General features: G+C 56.2%; 1 protein-coding gene across 1 annotated transcript in view; it reads left to right on the forward strand.

Annotated features, from left to right (window-relative positions):
• Nucleotides 1-19,590, forward strand: part of SFXN5 (sideroflexin 5) — a 130,706-nt gene extending 111,116 nt beyond the window's left edge. The window contains exons 13-14 of the mRNA XM_011945175.1: nucleotides 543-660; nucleotides 16,537-19,590. Coding sequence (XP_011800565.1) covers nucleotides 543-660; nucleotides 16,537-16,614 — 196 coding nt within the window. The 3' untranslated portion in view covers nucleotides 16,615-19,590. The remainder of the gene's footprint in view (nucleotides 1-542; nucleotides 661-16,536) is intronic.
• The last annotated feature ends 2,035 nt before the right edge of the window (nucleotides 19,591-21,625 follow it).

Here is a 21,625-nt window from a genome sequence, read left to right on the forward strand (position 1 = left end):
AAGTTGCCCTTGGGTTGAAGGTGGCCAGTGCAGTGTCTTCTGTTCTCACACATAGAGGAGGATCACCCCCTCCTGGCTGGCGCGTGCCCATATTTATGTGCTTTGTCATCTCCCCTGAACTTGGCACTTACTCTGGTTTCTTTGCTCTTTAATTACGTGCTGCCCTCAAGAGCAATCTTACCTTCCTATGTGTCTCCCCAGGAACAGGGGCCGACAGCCTCTTGTAGTGGCTCTCCCACATAGGGCCTTCTTGGCACGGGGCTGGATGCATGGTGGGTGGGTGCCCCGAAAGTGCTCATTCATGACCTGAGTAGTTGAGGTTTCAGCCAGCAATGTCCTTCAAGGCAGGGCCTTCGGATAGGGGTACCCATCGGGAAAGGTCCCAAAGACAGAACTCCGCTATATCTGTTTAGCTGCACACTGGCACTGCCCTAGAACCATGCTTCCTGGGCCCAGAGACAGAGTGGGACCCAGCATGGTGGCTGGCAGCCAGCCCACCCCACCTTTGGGTCTCATGGGGCTCCCTCCTCTCTCCCCCACAGGACGTCTCTCCTGCAGGCGCGCCCCCGGCTGCTCCTCCCTGTGCAAAGCCTCGTGTGCCTGGCAGCCTTTGGCCTGGCCCTGCCGCTGGCCATCAGCCTCTTCCCACAGATGTCAGAGGTCAGTGGGGAGGGGCTCAAGGGCAGGGCAGGGGGTGCTGTTTGGTGATTTCGGAACAAATACTCATACCGTGCCGACTCCTAGGCACTCTGCTAGGCGCTGGGGCTGGAACCGTAAATGAGGCTGGCCCAGGCTCTGGCCCTCAGAGTGGGGGTCACGCAGTCAACAGGGTGATTAAACAGAGGCCAGGAGATGATGAGCCAGGAGCGTTAGGGTGGGAGAAGCTCCACTGGCTGTGGAAGGAGACAGCAGACCAAACTGAGCCTAGAGGGAAGTGACATTTCACTGGGACTGGGAGTGTGGCTGGAGTTGGCCAGATGAAAAGGGGTGGCGGGGGGGAGATGTGAGATCTGCGGACACCTGGTGTGAAGTTTCTGAGGTAAGGCAGCACATGCCATGTCCAAGAGCTGACCAAAGTCTGCAGCGTGACCAGGGAGTGCAGCAAGGTGACGTGGCCCGGGAATGAGGGGCTGGGGCTGGGTGGTGTTGGGAGCTTGGAAGCCAGAACAGAGAGGGTGAATATCCTCCTAAGGGCTGTGCAAGGCAGAACACAGGTTCCTGATTCTGAGCAGCCCCTGTGCTGCCGCGTGGGGCTGGGTTGGAGCTCTGGAGAAGGAACCATCAGGAGGCTATGGCGGGCATCCAGTGAGAGGTGATGGTGGCTTGCACCAGGCTGTTGGCAATGGGCATGGAGAGAAGTGGGTCCCTAAAGAGGGAGTCAGGAGGCGGCTTCTTCGGGATTCAATGAAGAGCTGTATGTGGTGGGAGGGAACGGGAGCCGGAGGATGTGTGCTGACTTTCTGGTTTTGAATGACCAGGCAGATGTAGGTGCTTAATGAGATGGAGCCAGGCAGGGGCAGGTTCAAGGGAGGGCAGCGGGTCAGTTGGATGGACATGCAGGGTTGAGGAGCCTGTGGGATGTTGGCTGTGGGTCTGGAATGAGGAGAGACGCCTGGGCTGGAGGGATAGAAGTAGAGGCTCCCAGCATGACAACAGTGCTAGAATCGAGGGTGGTGGGTGAGGCCCCCGCTCTGGCGGGGTCCAAGGACAAGTGGGTGAGGGCAGAGTCGGGCCATGTGTGATCAGGGTGGGGGGGCATCCGCAGGGTCAGACCCTCCCGAGAGGTCACACCCTGTGAGATTACAGAGTATCCATTGGTGTCTCAGGCAACATAGTCAAACCCTGTCCCCAAAGAAGGGACCCAGGTGACAGGTGAGGGGAAAAAATGAGAAAGGTCCATAGCCACAACAAGATGTGGGATCAGGAGGGGCTTTTATTTACGTATCTGTCCTTGTTTAAAAATGGGAGAGACAGGGGCTTGGTCAATGCAGTAGGGAAGGCACCAGGAGAGATGTTGAGGACACTGAGAGGACGATGTTGGGAAAGTCCATGAAGAGGAGGGGGGACCAGAGCACAGACGAGGGGATCAGCCTTGGCACGGGGAGACCCCTCCCCACTTCAGTAGGTGGAAGAGGAGTGGGGTGGGAGGAAGATGCTGCTGGGGGCAGGGTTCGGGGTGGGGAAATTGAAGAAGTTGTTCCAGTGGCTCCTGTGTTCTTGTGACTGAGCAGAGAGGAGAGAGAAGGGTGGGGAAGGGGCGGGAGGTCAGAGGTCTGAGGACACAGAGAAGGGGTGAGACATCCAGGGGAGAATGAGAGGTGAGGGAGGCTGAGCAGCACGTGGTCTGGGGGTGCGGCTGGGGCCCGTTCACCAGGAGGTGCTATGGGCCAGTACAGGGAGGGCCACAGATCCTTTCTGCTGGGGTTCTGTCAGGTTAGGGGTGGTGGGGGGCTGAGAGACGGGTGACAGCACGGAGGAGCAGAGGACCACGGGATCCACGCTAGGTTGGAGTGAAGGTGGGAGCTAAGCTGAGGGGGAGGACCCAAAAGGGCCAAGGTGTCTGCACTGAGCTCACAAGAAAGTAGGGGCTGTGGTGCTTCTGAAACTGTGATTTCACCACGGACCTGCTTCAGGCAGGGCCCCAAGACAGGTTGGGGAGAGGTGAAGGTTCCTGGAGACAAGTCAGGGAAGTGAAAACAAGAGGCCGGGGGTGTCGGGGCTGCGAGGGCTGGAGACCCAGGCTCTTAGAGCAGGAGGAGGGGGTGACCTGCCTTAGGCCTCACCTTCCCTGGAAAGCGAGAAATGGGGTGGCTTCCTTCCAGAGCCCCAGAGTTTGAGGAGGAGACTCTGTGGGATTGGGGCTCCTGTCTTGGGAGCCACCATTCAAGGCACACCAGGACTAAAGCCAGCAGGACCTCATCTCATGCCCACAGGGCCCAGCCTTGTCATGGGTGCTGGGATGCTCCTTCCCCCACCTCCCACCCTGGGAAAGCTGCAGCCTGGGACTCCAAATGGAGCCATGCGCTCTGGGTTACCTAGGAGCCCTGAAGAGGGAAGGGCGGGTATTTCTCAGTGATCTCTGACATCCCTGTCCCAGTCCAGCACTCCCCGAAGCCATTGCATCTGTCTGTGCTATCAGCCTGAGCCCAGGGTCCTAGACCAGGGCCAGAGTCACCCATGTGCTTGTAGGTACCTCTGCGCTTCCTGCAGCTGTCATAACTCTACCTGCCTGCACAGAGAAGGGACCCAGGGCAAAGACAACACATGATGCGGAATCAGAGACCCTCCTAGCTAGAAAGATTTTCAAGGCCATCAAGTTTACCTTGCTCCTGGCTGTGCTGGGCAAATGGTGGCCCAGAAAAGCCATGGGACCAGCCCAAGGTTGCAGAAGCCAGGTGCCGATAGGAGAGGAAACACCAGAGGTCCACACTCCAAGTCCAGGCCCCTAGGAGGTGCTACATCTGATCGTTTCCTGTGACTGAATTTCTCTCCCTAGACAACCACCTTACCTACCTTGGGACAGCCAAGAGAAGAGGAAGCTGGGGGCTGCACTGTGGTGTGGAAGGGTCTAGAAGTGCTGTAGGTCTTTGGCAGGTGTTCCTCTGGGGCATATAATGGGGAGATGGCTACCATTCACCCACCCAGGCCTCCAGCTCTGGCTGCAAAGCAGTGACGGAAAAGTGAGCCACCCTGGTCTCACAGATGCTGCAGGTCAAAGCCCAGGCTCCCCCCTCCCCACATGCCTACTTCAAATAGACGTGGGAGTTAGTTCTTCTGCATATTTAACCAGAGTCCCTCTTATTGCAATCCAAGCCTCTTTCTCTAGATTGGGAAGAGGATAGTCATTGCATGTTAAGTCTTTGTCCTCTGGGCAGGGAGGGTAGAGGCAGGATTTTCAGAGCTCCCTCCTCGACTACGCGGATCCCAACAAGATGCAGAGTAGCCTGGGCATTATGGGGTATTTGGAGCCCTGTTTGGGACCCATGGCACCAAAGCCTTCAGCCAACTTGCTGAGAGGGCCTTGTTTCCCCATTCACTCTCCCAATTCTCCTTAACGAGGTGCTTCTTCTGCCATACAGGGATCATGTCTCAAGTCCCAGAAGCCAGTGGAATTTGCCACAATAAGTCTGGACTTGCTTGGGCTGACCCAACCTTGCCAAAATCCACCAAGGTTGTCAACAGAAGTAATCACTGGAACACCAATTAATCAATCAGGGGACTCGGAGATAGAATTTAGGAACTAGTTCCTAGAATGGCTGACCTGCAGTGATTGGTGTGGAGTTTCCAACTCACTGACCCCAGAGATTAAGGCAAGGACTTCAATCCTTCCTTCAGTTCCTGGGGGAGAGTTTTGCCTGCTCTTTTCTGCCTATTAAAATGGTACTGAGGGTCAAATTGCAAATAATAATGGCTACCATTTGCCAGATATCTATTGGACCAGGCAGCATGCTGGGAGCTCGGTGTGCCTTACTGTATTAAGTCTTCCTAATGCCCTTTAAGTCTAAATCATTGAACATCAAAAGATGATTCCTAGACAGTCAGATGGTTCTGGGGAGAGAGTTTGGCCGGAGATACGGAACCTTCAGTGCATGGGGGGAGTTGAAGTTGAGAAAGGGGATGCAGTCAACTATAGGAGGAAATAAAAACCATCAAGAAGGGGAAGAAGCAGCCAAGGGCACAGGGAGAACCCGGATGGAGTAGCTTCATGGAAGCTGAGGACTCGGGCGATTCAAAGAGGAGGGGCTTTCTGCCGAGTGGGCGAGTGCAGAGAGGACTAGAAGGAGTGGAGGAGACTTAGGTGGCATAGCTAGACATGGCAGTCTAGGAGGCAACATGGTAGTCAGTTTTTTCTTTGTTCAAAGAATTGAGCTCAGGGATGGGGAAGTGTGGGAGAACAGCAAAGAAATTGTGAGATAGAGGTTGGGGGGCTTGGAGAGAGGGCAATGATGGGGAAGGAATGCCCAGAGTCCAAGGCAGGAAGGCATGGCCTCTGTGGAGTCCCTGGGTCCAGTGAGTAGAGGGGGCTACCTGGCTGTGGTAGAGAAATGGGGGCCTAGATCCTGAGAATTCTCCAAGGTAGGTACCAATACTTCTTGTTTACCAATGAGGAAACTGAGGCACATTGAGTTTAAGTACCTTGTCCAAGATCCAAAGTTGGTGACGATGGAGCAGGCTTTGTACCGAGGCAGAAGGATTCTGTGATCCTCCCCAGCCCACCCACACCTCACTATAGAAAGAGGAGGCCCACTTCTGGGCTGCAGACTGCTTGCTGCTAATTTATCAGCAGGAACATCCCAGTGCCCTCACCCAGCCGTCCTCCCCTCCACGGGAAATCTGTGCATTTTCACAGGGACCTTTTGGAGTAAGTGTTTGTCTTTTCCAACCCAGAGCCAAGGAAGGGGCTGGGCGGTAGAGGGGCTGGAGGGAGGCTAAAGGGCCAACAGGTAGGGCAGGGAACCTCCTGTTGTTGTGAGAACTGGGGAACAGGGCTTGGGCTCCCTTCTGGACCCCAGTCCTCTTGCCCATGCAGGGAGTACAGGGTTTGCCCTGGCGGATCTGGTGGATCTGGAGGTTACTGCTGTAGGCCTGCCCCACCAGCCTGTCCCCAAACAGGGACGGGCCCATCACACCCAGAATCTGCTCCCTGCCCCAGGAAGCCTGGGCACTTTCCCCTTTCTCTTGTTACCAGGATGGCCACGTAGGAGCCCTGTGGTCTCAGCGAACCTCCCTCCTGGTGGTGGAGACAAAACTCAATAAACAAGAACTGTCAGGTGACGGCACAGGTCATGGAGGAACTAAAGCAGAGGCTGCGCTGCAGCTTGCCGGGGCCACTGTATGTAGATGGGGCTGGTGCTGGTCTCCCTTGTGGTAGGGCCAGACTGTGGTGGCCTTTCTGGCGTTGCCCGCTTTGGTGATTGGGGCTGTGGATTCCAAGCACATGGGGTCCTCTCTGTCCTCCCCACCGCAACACAGACATACACTGGGGCCGCAGGTCCCTTGAGGGAGATATGCAGGGTCCAGTGTCTGGAAACATGGGCTTGGCTACCACAAGAGGCTGGAGCGGGTGGTGGCAAATGTCCCTCTAACTCTGACAGCCGGTGTTCCCTACCTGGGAGCACTTCCAATCCTGTTTAATGAACCTCATGTCTCTCTGGAGCAAGAAACACTACCTTGGCCAAGGCCCCTCCCCACGTCCCTGCCTCTGTTTCTGCTTCAGTCTTTCTTTGTGCCTCTTTCTCCCTTCCTTGATTCCTCTGGGGCTCTCCCCCACCCCAGTCCCCTCTCTTTTCCCCACTCTTCCCCTGGGAGCTCGGGGGCTGGGGAATGGGGCTGCGCATACAAGCCGGAGCCATTGTTCAACAATCTGTTTTTGTCTTCATCTTGTTGGCAGGCGGCAGGAGAGGAGCAAAAGGTTAATGAGGCACTGTGCAGCGGGATTACTGCGTGAACGGGCGGGCGGCGGGCGGGCGAGCCAGCCGTGGTGACAGGGAACTAATTAGGAGCAGTTTAACAGGAGGAAAAAGTGAAATCTCCTCTTCACCAACTGTCAATAATTAGCTGATTTGGTGAGGTTGAAATGTGTCCACAGAAGGTGGGGCTTGTCTGTGGATGAGTGAGGTGTGGGGAGTGGGGGGCAGCGGGGAGCTCGACCCCGTCCCTAGGTGATGTTGGGGTGGAGGGGCCGTCCCGTGGCCCCAAGGCCTGCCCTCTGCCCCTCTGGCTGGCATCCCTCTGCCTCAACTCTCCATATGACCTTGGGTCTTAACCTCAAAGACCTCAGTTTCCCCAGCTGGAAGATGAGGTGTTGGAACTAAGTTTCTTCCTGTAAGAACTAAGTTTCTCCCAGTAAGATTAGGAAAGTGAAAACTCAAGACAGGGCCCTGGTGCTAGACAGTGGACTGAGTGAGTCCCCTTGAGTTACATGCTGCCCCTCAGGTGCCCGGCCTGCAGCAAGAGTGTGCCCTCTGGGAGCCACCCTCTGGGTCTGGGCATGGCGAGTGGGCAGGGCCTTGGCCTTCCTGGGAATGTGTCTTATGGCCCCTAGACCCTCAGTGGCTCCTTTGTTCTCCCTGCGGCTGTGGGTCTGGGGTAGGGATGAGAGATTGGACAGTGTGCCTCCTGGCTGGGGCTGCAGGCAGGGGAGAGGGCCCTGGGCCACCCTTGTAGGGGCTGGAGGCTATGAGCATGTGTCTCTTCCCTGCCTCAGCTGTTGCATGAGCCCCTGGGGGCAGGAGTGAGGTTCACTGGCCAGGAGGCTTATTTCCTGTGGGCCTGTCCCCTGCTGGCTGTCTTGTTGGTTTGTTGGCCTCTGCCCTCTGCCTTCCCTGAGGCCTCAGCAGAGAACGGGCCTCCCCCTGTACCCTCACCACCTGTTCCTCCCCCTTCTAGCTTTTGCCAAGCACCTTGACTAGAAGAAAAGACAGCCTAAGAGTCCCCTGGGGCCAGGGCTTCCTGCTCTGAGCCTCCCATGTCAGCCCTGGGAACTCCCCAGGTCCCTCCCTCTCAGCTGAGCCCCTACTCACCTCAGCTGTAGAGGGTTCTGGGGATTAGAAGCCATGTTCTGAGGAAGGCTAAAGCCTTCCCATCATTCCTCAGCACGATTTATGAGCCATGTCTCTTCCTGGCCCCAGAGAGTGGCTCTTAGAGGCCATGTGGTAGATGAGGCAGGAGGGCCAACCTCAACCACCCCATACTCCTTCCTGCCTTCCCACTTACAGCTTTCAGGGTTAAGAAACAGAGAGGCATACCTCCCTGTATGGGCGAAAATGTGGGTACCCTCAGTGGGTACCAGAACCTCCACTATCTCCACCCTCTTACCAGCCCTGATGAAAATGGTGGTTTTGATGAACCAGCCTGGCTAGACAGCTGTAAGCCATCAGAAGCAAAGGTCCCCCCAGCTTATCTCCCTTTCTTTGAGAAAGTATTTGGACCCCCAACCAAGAATGGAGAAGAGTTGGGAATAAGCTGGAATGTGAGTCCACATTCAAGCTGTTCTAGAAATGGCTCCTCCTCCAGGAAGTCCTCGCTGATCTCCCCCACCAGGATCTGTCTTACCTCTCCTGTGTAGGCTCTGGTGGTGTGTTTTCGGTGTTCCATCTTTCCTCTTGGGACAATAGACCTTTCTGCCTTCCCTGACACAAGATGTCCCTGTGGCTGAGAACTGGTGCTCTGTATCAACACCTAGTACAGAGCGTGGCTCATCTGGGTTCACCTTGACTTTGTTGGTCCCTGCTTCTCCCACTCTTGCAGGGTTGATGTGAGGCCAGAGACAATGTCTCGGGTCCATTGCATCCCTCCTGAGTCTACAGCAGTATTCAGTGTCTCCCAGAGCAGCAGCCTCCTCCCCTCCAGTCTCAAATCCATCTCCTACTTTGCTTGGAGATGTTTGTTTGGGGTTTTTCTCGTTTACTGGTTTAATCAGTCCCTACTGAACTCTAAAGTGGGCTATTTTTGCCGTCAGAAATCTGCTGCCTCCCCGCCCGCTGCTTTCTTGGAGTTTGCCCACAGGACCCCCCAGGAGGGACGGATGGGAATGGCAAAGCCGCTCAGAGCCCAGGAACGCCAACGCCACCTGTCATGTTGCCTGTTCCCCACACCCCCACCCCAAACCTGCGCGTGCACACAGGCTCGCACACATACACGTGCACGCAAGAACATGCACACATGCCCGGATGGCGGACCTTGGCGGGGCTGCCTGACAGCCTTTCCCCCGCAGGTCTCCTTTTCAGGACCTTTCATGACACCTAGCTGAATCCAGGACAGGGAGGGAGAAGGCTTGGTTGTGCAGAGCTTCCATTAAAGGCATTAATACGTGCAAAGTGGAGCATGCCTGGCCTGCAGCAAGGCTCAGCCCTGTGAGCTGAGTGAGCAGGGCTGGGACTGAGTGTGGGAACCCTGTGTCCCGTCCTCTTTACACAGCATCACACAGGTTTTCTAAGCCTCCAAAGGGCCATCCTATCCATTTTGTGATATAATCCTCATCCTGGCACCAGGAGATCTTAGAAAATCTTCCCAGCATACATGTGGGGAAACTGAGGCCTCAAAGCTGAGATGATAGAGGACAGAGAGTGATTCTGAGATTGGTCCACCAGAGGGCACCCAGGAATGGTGCAAAGCTCCAAGATGGTAGGGGGCGGGATGTGGTCTGAGCACTTGCTGGGTACACATAGCACAAGGGAGCCGGAAAAGTGTAAGACAGGATTCTTGCCCAAGAGGCACTTCAGTGTCATTTAACTCAACTGTTACTGAGGACCTACTGTGCACAGTGCACAGGGATACCGAGCTGCCTGGAGCGGCTCACCGTGGGGTGGGGTGGGGGACTACTGTAATCACCCCTGTTTAGAGTGCAAATGAGCCTGTGCCTGGGGATGGGATGGAGATCAAAGCATGTGCTGGGGATACCAGAGGCAGCAGCAATGGATTTGGTCTAAGAAGATCAAGGGAGGCTTCCTGGAGGAGGCAGCCTTAGAGGGTCAGAATATAGCCTGGACTCAAGGCTCAAAGTGTATACTTAGAATGTAAAGAAAATGGACAACAGTTGATGGGTGAAGAAGCTGGAGAAAGTCCCAGAAGGCCTGGAGTGTCCAGCAGAGGGTTCTTCCACTGAGAAGGTAGTGGGAGCCCAGAGCTGGCACCAGAGGCCTAACTCAGGGGTCCAGGGCTCTAGACTTAGGCCTCAGCTGCTCCCCAGCCCCAGCCTAATGTGTCTGCCCTCCAAGGACACTCAAGATAGCTCTCCCAAAGGTGGGGCCTGGATGTGTGTGTGTCGGAGCAGGACGTGAGGCCTGCCCAGCCCTGGTAAGATGGGATGTTGTGCCCAGTGGACAAAGTGGTCCCAGGCCTGGCAGAGGCCTCAGGCACAAAGGGTCAGCCAGGTGCCTGCATAGGCTTTGGGCCCTGTGTCAATGTCGCCACCTTCTGCAGACCCTCAGAAGCCCAGACCCGTGGCCAGGAGCAGGTGGTGGCTTTGAGCTATGTCACAGGGTCACACCGAACACCCCACCCCCACTAGCCCCGTGCCTTTGAAAAGGAGGCAGAAAAGCCATCAGAAGAAAGGCCAGGAGGAGGAAGTTCTTTGTAGTGGGTAAAAGCCCCGGAGAATGGGGCACAGGCTGGGTATCCAGTTTCCTGTTTATGTCTCCGCACCTTAGCTCCAGGTTCAAATATGTAAACTATCTGCTGGCCTGGCTGCAGGTGTGTGTGCGCTCCCAGGCTGTAGAGGCAGAGGTGGCCCCAGATGCATTCCTGACTCTAGCCCCCCACCCACAGTGAGCCAAGAGACAGACAAATAGCTCAAGGTTAACCCTTCCCACGCCACAAGGGAAGGTGCTTGGCTGTTCTAGCTGGGCCTTAGGGTGCCTGGGAGGCTGGGGAGATGCTGAATAGGATGCTCCATGTCTGGGAATATCTCTTGGAGGGTCAGCAAGGTCTGAGTGGGGTGGGGAGGATGGGGTGGCACTCTGATACGGAGAGGGGCATATCCTGAGGAGGCTGGCTGGGAGCTGGTGTGCAGGTTCTGCCTGGGAGTCAGGGAGCGCTAGCAAGGTGGCATTGCTTCCTTCATGGCAGGGCAGGGTGATCCTGGCAGCCCACTTCTGTGGCGGGGGCGACCATCAGCCAGTGCTCCATGGTCCCTGCAGCCCCTGCCCTTCAGGGCTTTGGTTTTCCATCCCAGGCACCCCCTCCCTCGGGAACCCCTGCTGACTGGCTCTCAGGTGCCTGGGGAGGAGCCTGCCAGATGGAAGAGACGGGCCACGGATTCCAGCCTGCCCTCAGCTGGCTGCCTGGGGCTGGGCCACTTCTTCTCCCTGTGGCCACTCCTTGTCCTCTCTCCTCATCACCTTATCCCCAGAGAAGGCCCGTCAGAGCCAGTTTGTGGTCACAGCCAAGTCCCTGCCCCTCAACCCACTACCCTGGGGCTGTGGCCTTCTTTGGGGTGGAGCTGGCTGGGTAGCAGGAGGGGATACTCTATTGCCCTTGCTCAGACCTCAGTCACTTTCACTTACCCATGGGTCCAGAGGCCACTGCCAGGCAAGACCCTGGATGTGCCCTTGGAGAAAACTTGGCCCCACACTTACCTCTGAGAGGTGGTCTTCAAGGGGAGACACTTAGTTTTTGGTGGACGGGGAGGAAACATCACGTATAAGTGAGCAGGCAACTCAATGGTAGCCATTGACCCAACACCTGGCCATGACCAGAGAGCTGGAGGGGTCCTAACAAATGACCAGTTGAGTTGGCCTGGGATAGAGTGAGAGGCTGTGAACCAGGATCAGCACGAGGTGGGGGGTCGGGCAACGTGGACCCCAGGGAGTCACTGAAATCCAGTTGCCAAGACCAAAGCCTCTCAGCCCTCATTGGGACAAGTCTCAGAAAACTGTCTGACGCTCAGGGCTGCTCAGTGTTTGCAGCACCCCCTGTCATTGCGTCCGCTCCTTGGGCTGGTCCCCCAAGGCCACCATCACGGGCTTGTTCCCTTCACTTGCCCTTCAAGTGTGCCTGTTCCCCAGGCCTTGGCACCCACCCCTCCATCTGCTTCCCTGGGTGAGCTCCTCCACTCTGAAGGCTCTGGCTATGCTCACACATCCCGGGCGCTTTCTCCTGCCCAGAGCTCCAGAGCCCTGGACCCATCTGCCTCTGGGCCTCTCCACCTGGGGAACACACTGGCACCCCAGACTCAATGTGGCCACCGTGAGCCTACCACCCCCAACCCTGGCCCATCCCCTCCCATATTCCCTCCCTCTGAGAATGGCGTCACCAGCCACCCCAGCTCCTGAGCTAGAATTAGGAGTCATCCAACGCACAGTCATCCTCAACACCTCCCTCTCACCCCCACGTGGAATTGGTCATCAACTCCTGTGGATTTCATCTTCAGAAAGGCTCCTCCTGTCTGCCCCCACTCACAGCATCATAGGGCAGGACCTGGCACTTCTCTGATTCCCACAGATGCTCCCCAGGAGGCCTCCCCACCCCCTCCTTACCCCTCCAGTCCATCCTCCACACCCAGCATCCCAAGAGAGACCTTTCTAAGACAGTCTAAGGCCAGGCACAGTGGCTCACGCCTGTAATCCCAACACTTTGAAAGGCTAAGGTGGAGGATCATTTGAGGCCAAGAGTTGAAGATCAGCCTGGGCAACATAGCAAGACCCTGTCTCTATAAAACAATTTAAAACTTAGCCAGGCATGGTGGCACATGCCTGTAGTCCTAGCTACTCAGGAGGCTGAGGCAAGAGGATGGCTTGAGCCCAGGAGTTCCAGGCTGCAGTGAGCTGCAATCACACTACTGCACCCCAGCCTGGGTGACAGAGCGAGATCCTATCTCAAGAAAAAATAAAAATAAAAACAATCTGGGTTATGGTCCACTCCTGCTCAAAGTCCTTCTGTGGCTCCCTGTTGCCCTCAGAGAAAATGCTGACACCTTCATGTAGCATACAAGATTCTGCCTGTCCCAGCCGCACCTCCATTTCCTGCCACGTTTCCATGTCCAACATTGCCCTACCTCCCTGACACAGGCCGTGCTAGCCAGCTAATAGTTTTTTCTTCACCCAGCAAGCTTGGCCTGCCCTTTCTGATCAAAATTCTCCATTCTCTTCCTGTCTTACCTCCTCTGAGAAGTCTTCCTTCCTTGTTGCCTCATCAATACATTGGAACTCCCAGCCCCTCCCCAGTTGCCATGGCACTCTGCTTGTCTCTCCGGACTCCATCTGCTCTCACCAGCCAACTCCTCTCTAGACTTTAAGCTTCTCGAGGGCATGAACTGGTCTTGTCCCCCTCTGTGTACCCAGCCTGGGTGTCTGGAGTTGGCGACCATCAACATCTGCTGACATGAGGGTGGATTGACTTGAAATGAGAGAGGAAGCCTAGGATGCCAGCTCTGTCCCGGGGCCCCCATTCCTGATCCCTCAGCCACCTCCCCCAGGAGCCTTCCCACCCGCTGCATCTCCCCCTGCTCCTACCTGCTGCCCTGTGTGTGGTGGGGAGCCCAGGGGAGACGGGATACCAGGAGGAGGGGGCCTCGGTCTCCCCCGGGCCAGCATGCTCTAGGGAGTGGGCACAGTGGGCCGTGGCCCTGGGCCATGGTCCTCCACGGTGGTGCTGAGCAGCCTCTCTGATTTTAATGTGGGCCTCAGTGCTTCAGTGAAAGCCGGCATGGGAAGTTGCTAATAATGGCACTAAAATAAAATATGCTACATCTGTTATGGGTAGCAGAACAAAATTAGCTGCTCACACCTCTGACATCCAAGATGTCTTAACTTAAAATACTCCTTGGCTTACTTTACATCATTTACTGATTATATTTAAAAGAAATACAATTTTGCAATTACTGTTCTTTCCAGCGTGATATCTATGCATCATTTTCCTTTTATGTTTATATATTTCTCCTTCATTAGTGCAGTCTGAAGGGTGATTAGGATTCTTCAAACATTTTACAGAGGTTAAACGTTGATTAAGATTTAATTATTACTGTAAATAGCTTGGAATGACATATGGTGCAAAAGCCTGACATATGTGCATTTGAATAAATGAAGTGCTATTTCCCAGGATGCCTCAGTAGCTGTTTAACAGCTTTCCCGAAGGGTTATGTTACACCTCATGGTAAGATTGCTGGGATGTTATATTTTGTTGGTTTTTGCAGCTGAAAGCTAAGAACAGTTTTCCAGTTTTTTAAAAACATTGAATATTTTAAATACCTAAATTGTTTTGCACAAATTTTTGCTAATTTGTCTAACTAGGTTAAACATTTTCAAAAGCATTTAGATTTTTAAGCGTGGGCGCTGTGCATTGTGTCAGTGGCAGCATGGGGACGAGGGGAGCCGGCAGGGTGGAGGGGACTGGGGGTGGCAGGGGTAGGGTGGGAGAAGGTGGTTTGAGAAGAAGGGGTGGGGAAGAGGCCTGGGCCCTCAGCTTAGCTCTCTTCTGTTGGCCCTCTCGGGTGACCAGACTTGGGTAATGGGGCACCAGGGACTACAGAGGAAGGGTCCCCTCTTCTCCCACTGTGCCCACCAGCTCTAGTCCTCAGCACACTCCCTCTTGTGTGGACTCCAGTGTGCACAGCCCGGATGTGACAGAGCTCTCCGAAGGCCAGGCCGGCCTGTACCACCTTCTGCCCACTTCCCAGGGTTGCCACATCTTGACATATGGCGGGTGCCTAGAACCAAGTTCAACCAACCTACGTTGCAAGAGGCCTGGTGCCTCCTCGACTCTGTCCAGGGCAAATGTCTGGCGGGGACCTTCTCACTGTGGTAGTGTCTTTCTCACCTGCCCCCCTCAAGTTAGGGGTTCAGGCATCCCCATGGGCTCAGTCCCTGGAGATAAAGCCCAACATCAGGGCTGATGTGGTACCTCCAGGGGGATCCCGTCTTCCAGTGCTTACTGGCTCTTTTCTTTCTGCCCATGTACTGCACACTGAGGGAGCACCTACTGCGGACCAGCATTGTGCCAGGCTTTGAGGACGCAGGGCCGAGCCAGATCCGCACGCCCGCTGCCTCAGGGAGCTTGTGATCTCATGTGGAGAGCTGGGGATATGAGAAGTTCAGGGAGCTATGGGGGCCACAGAAGTGGCCACGCCCAGCCTGCGGGAGGGAAGGTGTCTAAAGCTGAGACAAGAAAGATGAGCTGAAGACGGGAGAGCAGAGTGGGGGCAGGAATGGAAGTAGGACGGGGCGTCTCTGGACAACTCAGGCAAAGACTGGAGTGGGGACAGAGCCCAGGGTGTGCCAGGAACCAAAATCAGTCCATGTGCCCTGTGTCTCCAGTCCAAGGGGCAGGGTGGTACAGGAGTCTGACTTGATCCCTGAGGATCAGGGTGCCCTGGAGCCATTTCACAGTGAAGAGAGGCATGGGAAGACTTGCAGTTTAGAAGGCCAGCACTGGCTGTGGCTGGGGACGGACTGGACTGGATGAGACCTTGCCGGGAGGGACGGGGAGAGGACGCAAAGAGGCCCCAGAGTCTTTGGGCAGAGCACCACTGGATGGCAGCGTCATTCCCGAGATGGAGAGCTGAGTGGGCCTGGGGGAGAGGGCGGGTTCAGTTCCATTTCAGGTGGGTTAAGTTCAGGCACCTGTGAGACGTCCACAGCAAAGTCTGGCAGGCAGGCGGCTGTGAACCTGAGGCTCCAGGGAGAAACAAGGCTGGAGAACTCTGGTGTGGGGGTAACCCAGGGCATGTGCAGAGAAGAGGGTCCAGCCAGGCCCAGCCCCAACGACCCCAAGGACCATGCAGTGGGTGTCGTGAAGTGGGGGGTGGCAGTGACCTTGGAGAGAGAGATTTTTCTGGAGTGTGGTGAGAACAGAAGCCAGATTTATTGTGGGTTGAAAAGTCAGTGGGAGGGAAGGAGGTGGACACAGCCAGTGTAGACTAAGTTTTTTAAAGAAACGTAGCTGCTGGGGAGGAGAGAGACCAGGTAGTAGCTGGGCCTGCCTCGGGATGAAGGGGAGGTGTCATCAGAGAAGGTTCCTGTGTGTGGAACACTAATGGGCAAAAGTGGGAGAGAGGGAGGATGACCCAGGAGGGGCCCCGGAGTGGACAGGGGAGGTGGAGCCAGATGGGGTCCTGTCCTGTGAGGGGAGGGATGGCAGCTGTGGGGTAGGAGGGCAGGTGGAAAGCCGTGCATGGACACGGGAGGCAGCGTGTTTGACGATGAGAAGCTGAGGGGTTCTCCTCTGACACCTTCAGCTTTTTCCCTGAATAAGAGGAAGTCTCACCTGCCCGGGATGCGTGGTAACAGGGGTTAGGGTGGCTGAGGAGAGGAGAGCAGAGCAGGTGTCCGGTGGCCTCTGGAGAGTGGGCAAGGGAGCTGACCTGGCTCTGGGGGCAGGGGCAGGGTGGTTGTCCACTGGTTGGGGGTCCAGCCAAAGTCAAGGACAGGGAATTTTGAGGGTCTCCATTACATGGTCAGGTTCAAGTAGGAGTGGGGTGCATGGTGGGGTTCTCCAAAGCAGGGCTTCTGCCAGCAGCATGGGAGGGACCCTTGGGCTAGGGAGTAGCTGAAGGGATGGCCCCTGGAGTTCGGGTTGCAGGGGAAGATGTAAAGACTGAGTGGTGGGAGTGTGGGTGCTGAGGTCTAGGGGACTGGAAACAGAGAAGCAGGAGTGAGTGGGGTGCTAGAAAGGGGACTGAGGAGCCCAGGAGGGTGGCGTTTGGATGGAAGGAGGTGGGGCAGCCCTGGGTGGTGATCAGGTCCAGGGGATGGCCCTGTGGGGGGCTGTGGGGGGTCTGCAGTGCGGCAGACATGGTTCTTGGAGGTGAGGGAGATGCAGAGCTCAGAGGCCGATGTGTAGGATGTCCACCCACGTGGACACACCGTCAAAAGAAAGAGGCCGGATCTGGGCTGGAAGGGATGCTCTGAGCCCCGTGGCGGGAGGGCAGTGGAGAAGGAAGATGTGTCACTAGGTAGGGCACGTGAGCCCTGGCTGGGGTGGACATGGTGGTGCAGAGGGCAGGGCTCTGGAGCCCAGGGTGGTCCTCACTGCATCTCCCAGCCCCACTATTTGCCCCTTCCCACTCCCCCACTTTTCCTCTCTATTCTCTCTCTACAGATTGAAACATCCCAGTTAGAGCCGGAGATAGCCCAGGCCACGAGCAGCCGGACAGTGGTGTACAACAAGGGGCTGTGAGTGTGGTCAGCGGCCTGGGGATGGAGCACTGTGCAGCCGGGGAGCTGAGGGGCAGGGCTGTGGACTCACGGCTGCACCTGCAGGGAGCAGCACGCTGACCCCAGCAGTCCTGGGCCCCCTGGGAGGGTGCTTCACCTGCAGTGGAGGGAGACTGACCATTCACATTTTAACATAGGGAGAGGAGTTCTAACACATTTCCTACAAAAAAAAAAATCAAGTGCATTTCTGGGCCTTACGTGGGGTTGTCAGAACTCCACTCAGCACAATTATGTGTGAAGCTGAAAAATTGTAGAGTGCCCATGGGGTAGAATTAGAATCCTTTTATACTTTGGTTTCTTTTTTATTTTTATTTTTTATCAGAATCAAATCTGAGCCTTAGTTTCAGCTGACCAGAAGTGGCAGGAGGACAGGTGGGGGGAGCCAGATTAGGCCTGGAGTTGGGTTGGTTTGGTGGCCAGGCTGATAAATTTAGGATATTACAATGACCAGCCCAGATGACTCCCTAGGCTGGCGTGGGGAGGGGAGAGAAGGTGGTCTGCACCCCACAGGATGAACTAGCCGTGACTAGGTCCTCAGGAAGTGGCCCAGGGAATCAGGGAGCACTGGAGTCCTCTGCAAGATTCTGTGGGCAGCTGGCTCTGAATGTAGCCAGGCCACATCCATTCCAGAGCTGCAGAACCAGTCCCTCTGAGTGAAACTGGGTGACCCTGGAGCTAGAGTCCCCCTTTGTGGAGCTCTCACTGATTCAGGGCTCCTGAAGCGACCCCAGCTCCAGGCAGGAAGCCCCAAGAAGGAATGGCGCTTGGCAGGAACCGTGGACCTGCGCTTGGCTTCTTCAAGAAGATCCTCCTTCCAGGCCCCAGGCTGGATGCTGGGTACTCGGGCTGAGAGTGGGGCTGGAACTGGGCTGGCTGCCTTCTGGGGAGCTTCTCCAGCCACCAAGGCTGCCTGCCCCATCCCATCCCATTCTAAGCGGGAAGGTCTCATGCCTGAGAACGCCTAGGCCAGCTCCTTAGACACCTATCAGAGAAGCAGCATCAACCGAGGAGCAGTGGGCCCTGGCTCTGGCACTAAATGGCATTGAGATGTCGGACGAGTTCATTCCCTTCTCTGAGCCTCCACTCCCTGTCTGAAACCAGAAGACTGGATCAAGGGGTTCCCCCTGGCTCCTCCAGCAAGACCTCATCTTTGCCTGTCCCGCTCAGATGCTGGTCATCCTGGGCATGTCCCCAGTGTGGACTCTGGACTGGGAAGGGCGCAGGCCCCTTTGGACCAGCGGTTGGCCTCAGAACCTGGACCTTGCCTTCTGTATGTGACCCCATATCCCGGGAGCAGTTGACCTTTGCCAAACACTTTACAGTTCTGGAGGAGGAGGTAACATAGATGCCTGGGCCTGATGGTGGGGCCATACCTGCGTGTCGCCTCTCACTCTGCAGCCTCAGAGGCCCCTTGCTGCTGGCTCCCATCTCCCTGCCATTTGCAGACCAGGAAGGAAGAGCGAGCTGTACAGAGGGAAGCAGAGCCTGGGGAGGGTGTGAGCAGGGTGACGCCTCATCTGAAAGGCCCAAACCAGGGGGAAGCTCCAGCCTCAGTGCAGCCCCCTCCTGACCCCACCTAGTATGGAAGCCTCCACCTGCAGCCCTGAGCCTCCCTCACCCGGGGGCTCCACCTCAGGGGAGATTTAGGCCAGAGGTGAACCTTCATGTGTAGGAAGAGGCTGGTGCAGGGCGGCATCTTAGGGCAGCGGAAGTGTGCTGAGGCGGGTCTTCTGTGGGCATGGCCGTTGCCTCTCTGACAGCCCCTGGTGCCCACCAGCTGGCTCTGCAGCACATGGCCCTGAGGGGCAGCCCACCTGCTGCCCGTGAGGAGGGGGACAAACCTGGAGGACAAAACAGCGGGGGAGTGGAGGTGCCATGGTGTTGGAGGGCCAGGCCTTTTTGAGCCAATCACACCATAATGTGAATATGCCAGTGACTGCTGCACTATGCGGGTCTCCAGGCCTGGACTAGGGCTGGCATGTCAGGGTCCTCTTTTGAAAAGCTCACTTCAGGCTCACCCTGCTCCCACCTATCATAGGCTCTTATCCTCGTGCACTTTATCTTGGGACCAAAACTGCCTCCCCACCGCCCCTCCCCGAGCCTGCGCCTGCCGGAGGCCTGGCAGAGATGGGTGCCCTAACCCAGCCTGTGGCCTCAGCATCTCATAATTTATTTGCTTTGTCTCCTGGATGATTTCCGTCATGCTCCCCAGTGCAGCTTCAGGTGAGCCAAGGGGTCTGCTCCTGTGGCGGTGCAGTGGCAAAGGATCCAGATAGCCCAGGGTGAGGGTGACAGAGGGATAGTGGGCTATGCCAGTAGGCCCTGGTCTGGCTTTGGAAAGCCGCATGAGGGGAAACCTTCACCCAGCACCCATGCCCCACTCTGCTGAGGCCAGAAGAAGGGAGACCTGAGGTGCAGATTGGTTCAGGCCTGGGGCGGAGGCTGAGCCTGGACCCACAGTCAGGGCGGGGCTGGCCAGCTGTGCCAGAACACAACCCACACCTGCAGTGGTTCTCCATCCCTGGTGTCCCTGCCTGGCCCTCCGCTGATCACTTCAAACATTCCCTCAGGCTTGGGGATGCCCTTCCTCCATTTCCAGACAGCAATGTGAGGGTGCAGGGAGCAAGATGTCAAGCTGGCCATGGAGTCAAGCTGGCCGACGGACCCCTTTCACTCCTGGTTATGAGCCAACTTGTTTCGTGTTCTGGCCTCTGGCCTGGGAGAAGGGCAGGAGCCTAGAGAAGGAAAAAGGCCCGTAGACAGACCCAGGGTGATCTTCAAGCCTGGCCTAGTGAGAGTGAGGTCCCCGCACGCAAGCCTCAGCCACTCCCAGGGGCCTTTGCAGTGTCTTTTTAACCTTCTCAGAAAATTTCTCAATCTATGTGATTTGTGTAATACTAATGAGCTTCAGGCAATAAATACAGGATTTAAAGCGTCAGGGTGTGGTTTTGTGAATTGTGGGTGGGAAGGGGAGTGGTGTATGGAACCCAGTGGGAAAAGGGAAGGACTGCCTGAGGATTTTGTGGGAAGACCCCCAAGGAAGGTGCAGACCTAGGTTCCAGGCTGGATCGGGCCAGCTGGGAGGCCCAGAGGGAAGGGAAGAGGAAAGGATGGAGACCATGTGAGGGCACAGGAGGGTGAAATTCTGCAGGAATCCCCTTACAGAGCTGTTATTGAGCACTCACTAAGGAGCCTGCCCTCGAGGAACATGAGTAAATAAGACTTTTGGTAGATTCCCATACTGTTTATATCGATGAGGCTGGGAGACCGGAGGGGGTCATTCCTGGACCACCTGGGGCCAGGAGAGGCCTCCCAGGGAGGGAAGGTTTGAGCCAAGTGGAAAGGTGCTTCATGGCTGCAGTGTGTATGGTACCAGCCCTGAGAGGTCTGCCCCTTAACTCCTTCACTATCCCTTGGGGCTAAGACTTGGGCATCTCCTGATAGCAATGGTTCCTCTTCTTCCAGGCAGCCCCCAGAGTTCTCAAGTCCAGCCCTGCAGAGAGAAGCAGGCAGGGAGGTGGAAAGCCATCCTGGTTGGGTTCAGACAGACCCCAGTTCCAGCTGCAGCTCGGCCCAGCGTGACTGGAGCTTCTAGCCAGACACTTCCTTTATTCACCTATCAGTTTGGTCAGACGTTTATTGACATCTACTGTAACTGAGCCTTGGTGTCCTTATTTATAAAATGTCAAGAACAGCATCACTCGCTGGACTGTTGTAAGGATGGAAGCTGGAGGAGGAATGCACCCAGACTCCTCTTCCCGCTCCCAGGTGTGTGGGGAAGGGCCTGCCTCCCCTCCTGGGTGCTGGACCCTTCCGCACTAGAGAGGGAGGAGAGAAAGGAATAGGGGAGGGGGTGTTCTCAAAGTGATGCCTCTGGGCCAGGAGGATGCTGGTCTCTGGGGAATTTCTTTGCTAAGAGCTCCACAGGCCACAGCCTCCATCCGGTCAGGCGGAAATCCTTGACTCTCAGGACAGACACAAATCCCTCCTGGGAGCTGTTTGTTGTTTTTAGCTGGTTTGGGGGCTCAGCTCCTGCCCAGACCAGAGATCATTAACACTCCAGGAATGTGGCCTCTCCTGCCCCCATCCCCCCCTGCCTGGCCCATCGGACCTCCCTCCTCTCACTCAGGCCATGGTTAGAAGGAGAGTCAGAATGTGAGGGGATGGGTGCCACGGTAAGTGACCCTTCCTGATGCCCCAGGGACCTAGCCTCATTTTCATAGCTCCCTCAGTTCCCAAAAGCTGCTGCAGCTTCTACCATCTTGGCCATCCCTCTGCCACCAATTAGCTCCCAAAACAGGAATGCCTCAGCTACTTCCTCCAAGGCCTCACCCCTGCATGTCCACCCTTCCCTGCAGAACCGAGAGTCTCTCCGGGCAGTGGCTGAAAAGTGTTCACTCTCCACCCCTCACACTGAGGCAGCCGTTGGCAGCCTTGCCTAAGGCCAAGGCCAGTCTCTCCTTCCCTTCCCCACGAGGACACCTCCTCAGCCACAGCAAGAATCTGGGGCCCACCCCAGTTCCCTGGGCCTTATGGAGGGGTGGAGAAGAGAGCAAAGGAAAAGAGAAGATGGACAAATGGACAGACAGGCCCCAGACCACCAGACCCTCTCCTAGAAGACCCCATGGAGAAGTGAGGGAAGGGGCCAGCCCACCATCCCAGGCCAACGGATGCTGGTTCTCCTCCTCTTCATATGTTAGCATGACAGAGGAGGGACAGTACTGCAGGGCCCTGAAGCAGCTCAATGTCATTAGAGAATAGAGAGGAGACCCAGGAGTGGCGGTGTGGCCAGGTGCTGCCGGGCCAAAGCCAGCAGAGAGCCTCTTGAGGCTTTAAGTAGAGAAGTGGAGTGACCTGGCTGCAGAGTGGCGGGTGGAATGGACACAGCGAGGCTGTTGGGGAGACTGGGTGAGGGGGCTCCTGCGGCGGTCATGGTGAGGAAGATGGGGCCTGAGCCATGTGGTGGGGGTGGG

Source organism: Colobus angolensis, unplaced genomic scaffold (assembly GCF_000951035.1).
Source record: "Colobus angolensis palliatus isolate OR3802 unplaced genomic scaffold, Cang.pa_1.0 Scaffold24, whole genome shotgun sequence".
In the NCBI taxonomy this organism is placed as follows: Eukaryota; Metazoa; Chordata; class Mammalia; order Primates; family Cercopithecidae; genus Colobus; species Colobus angolensis.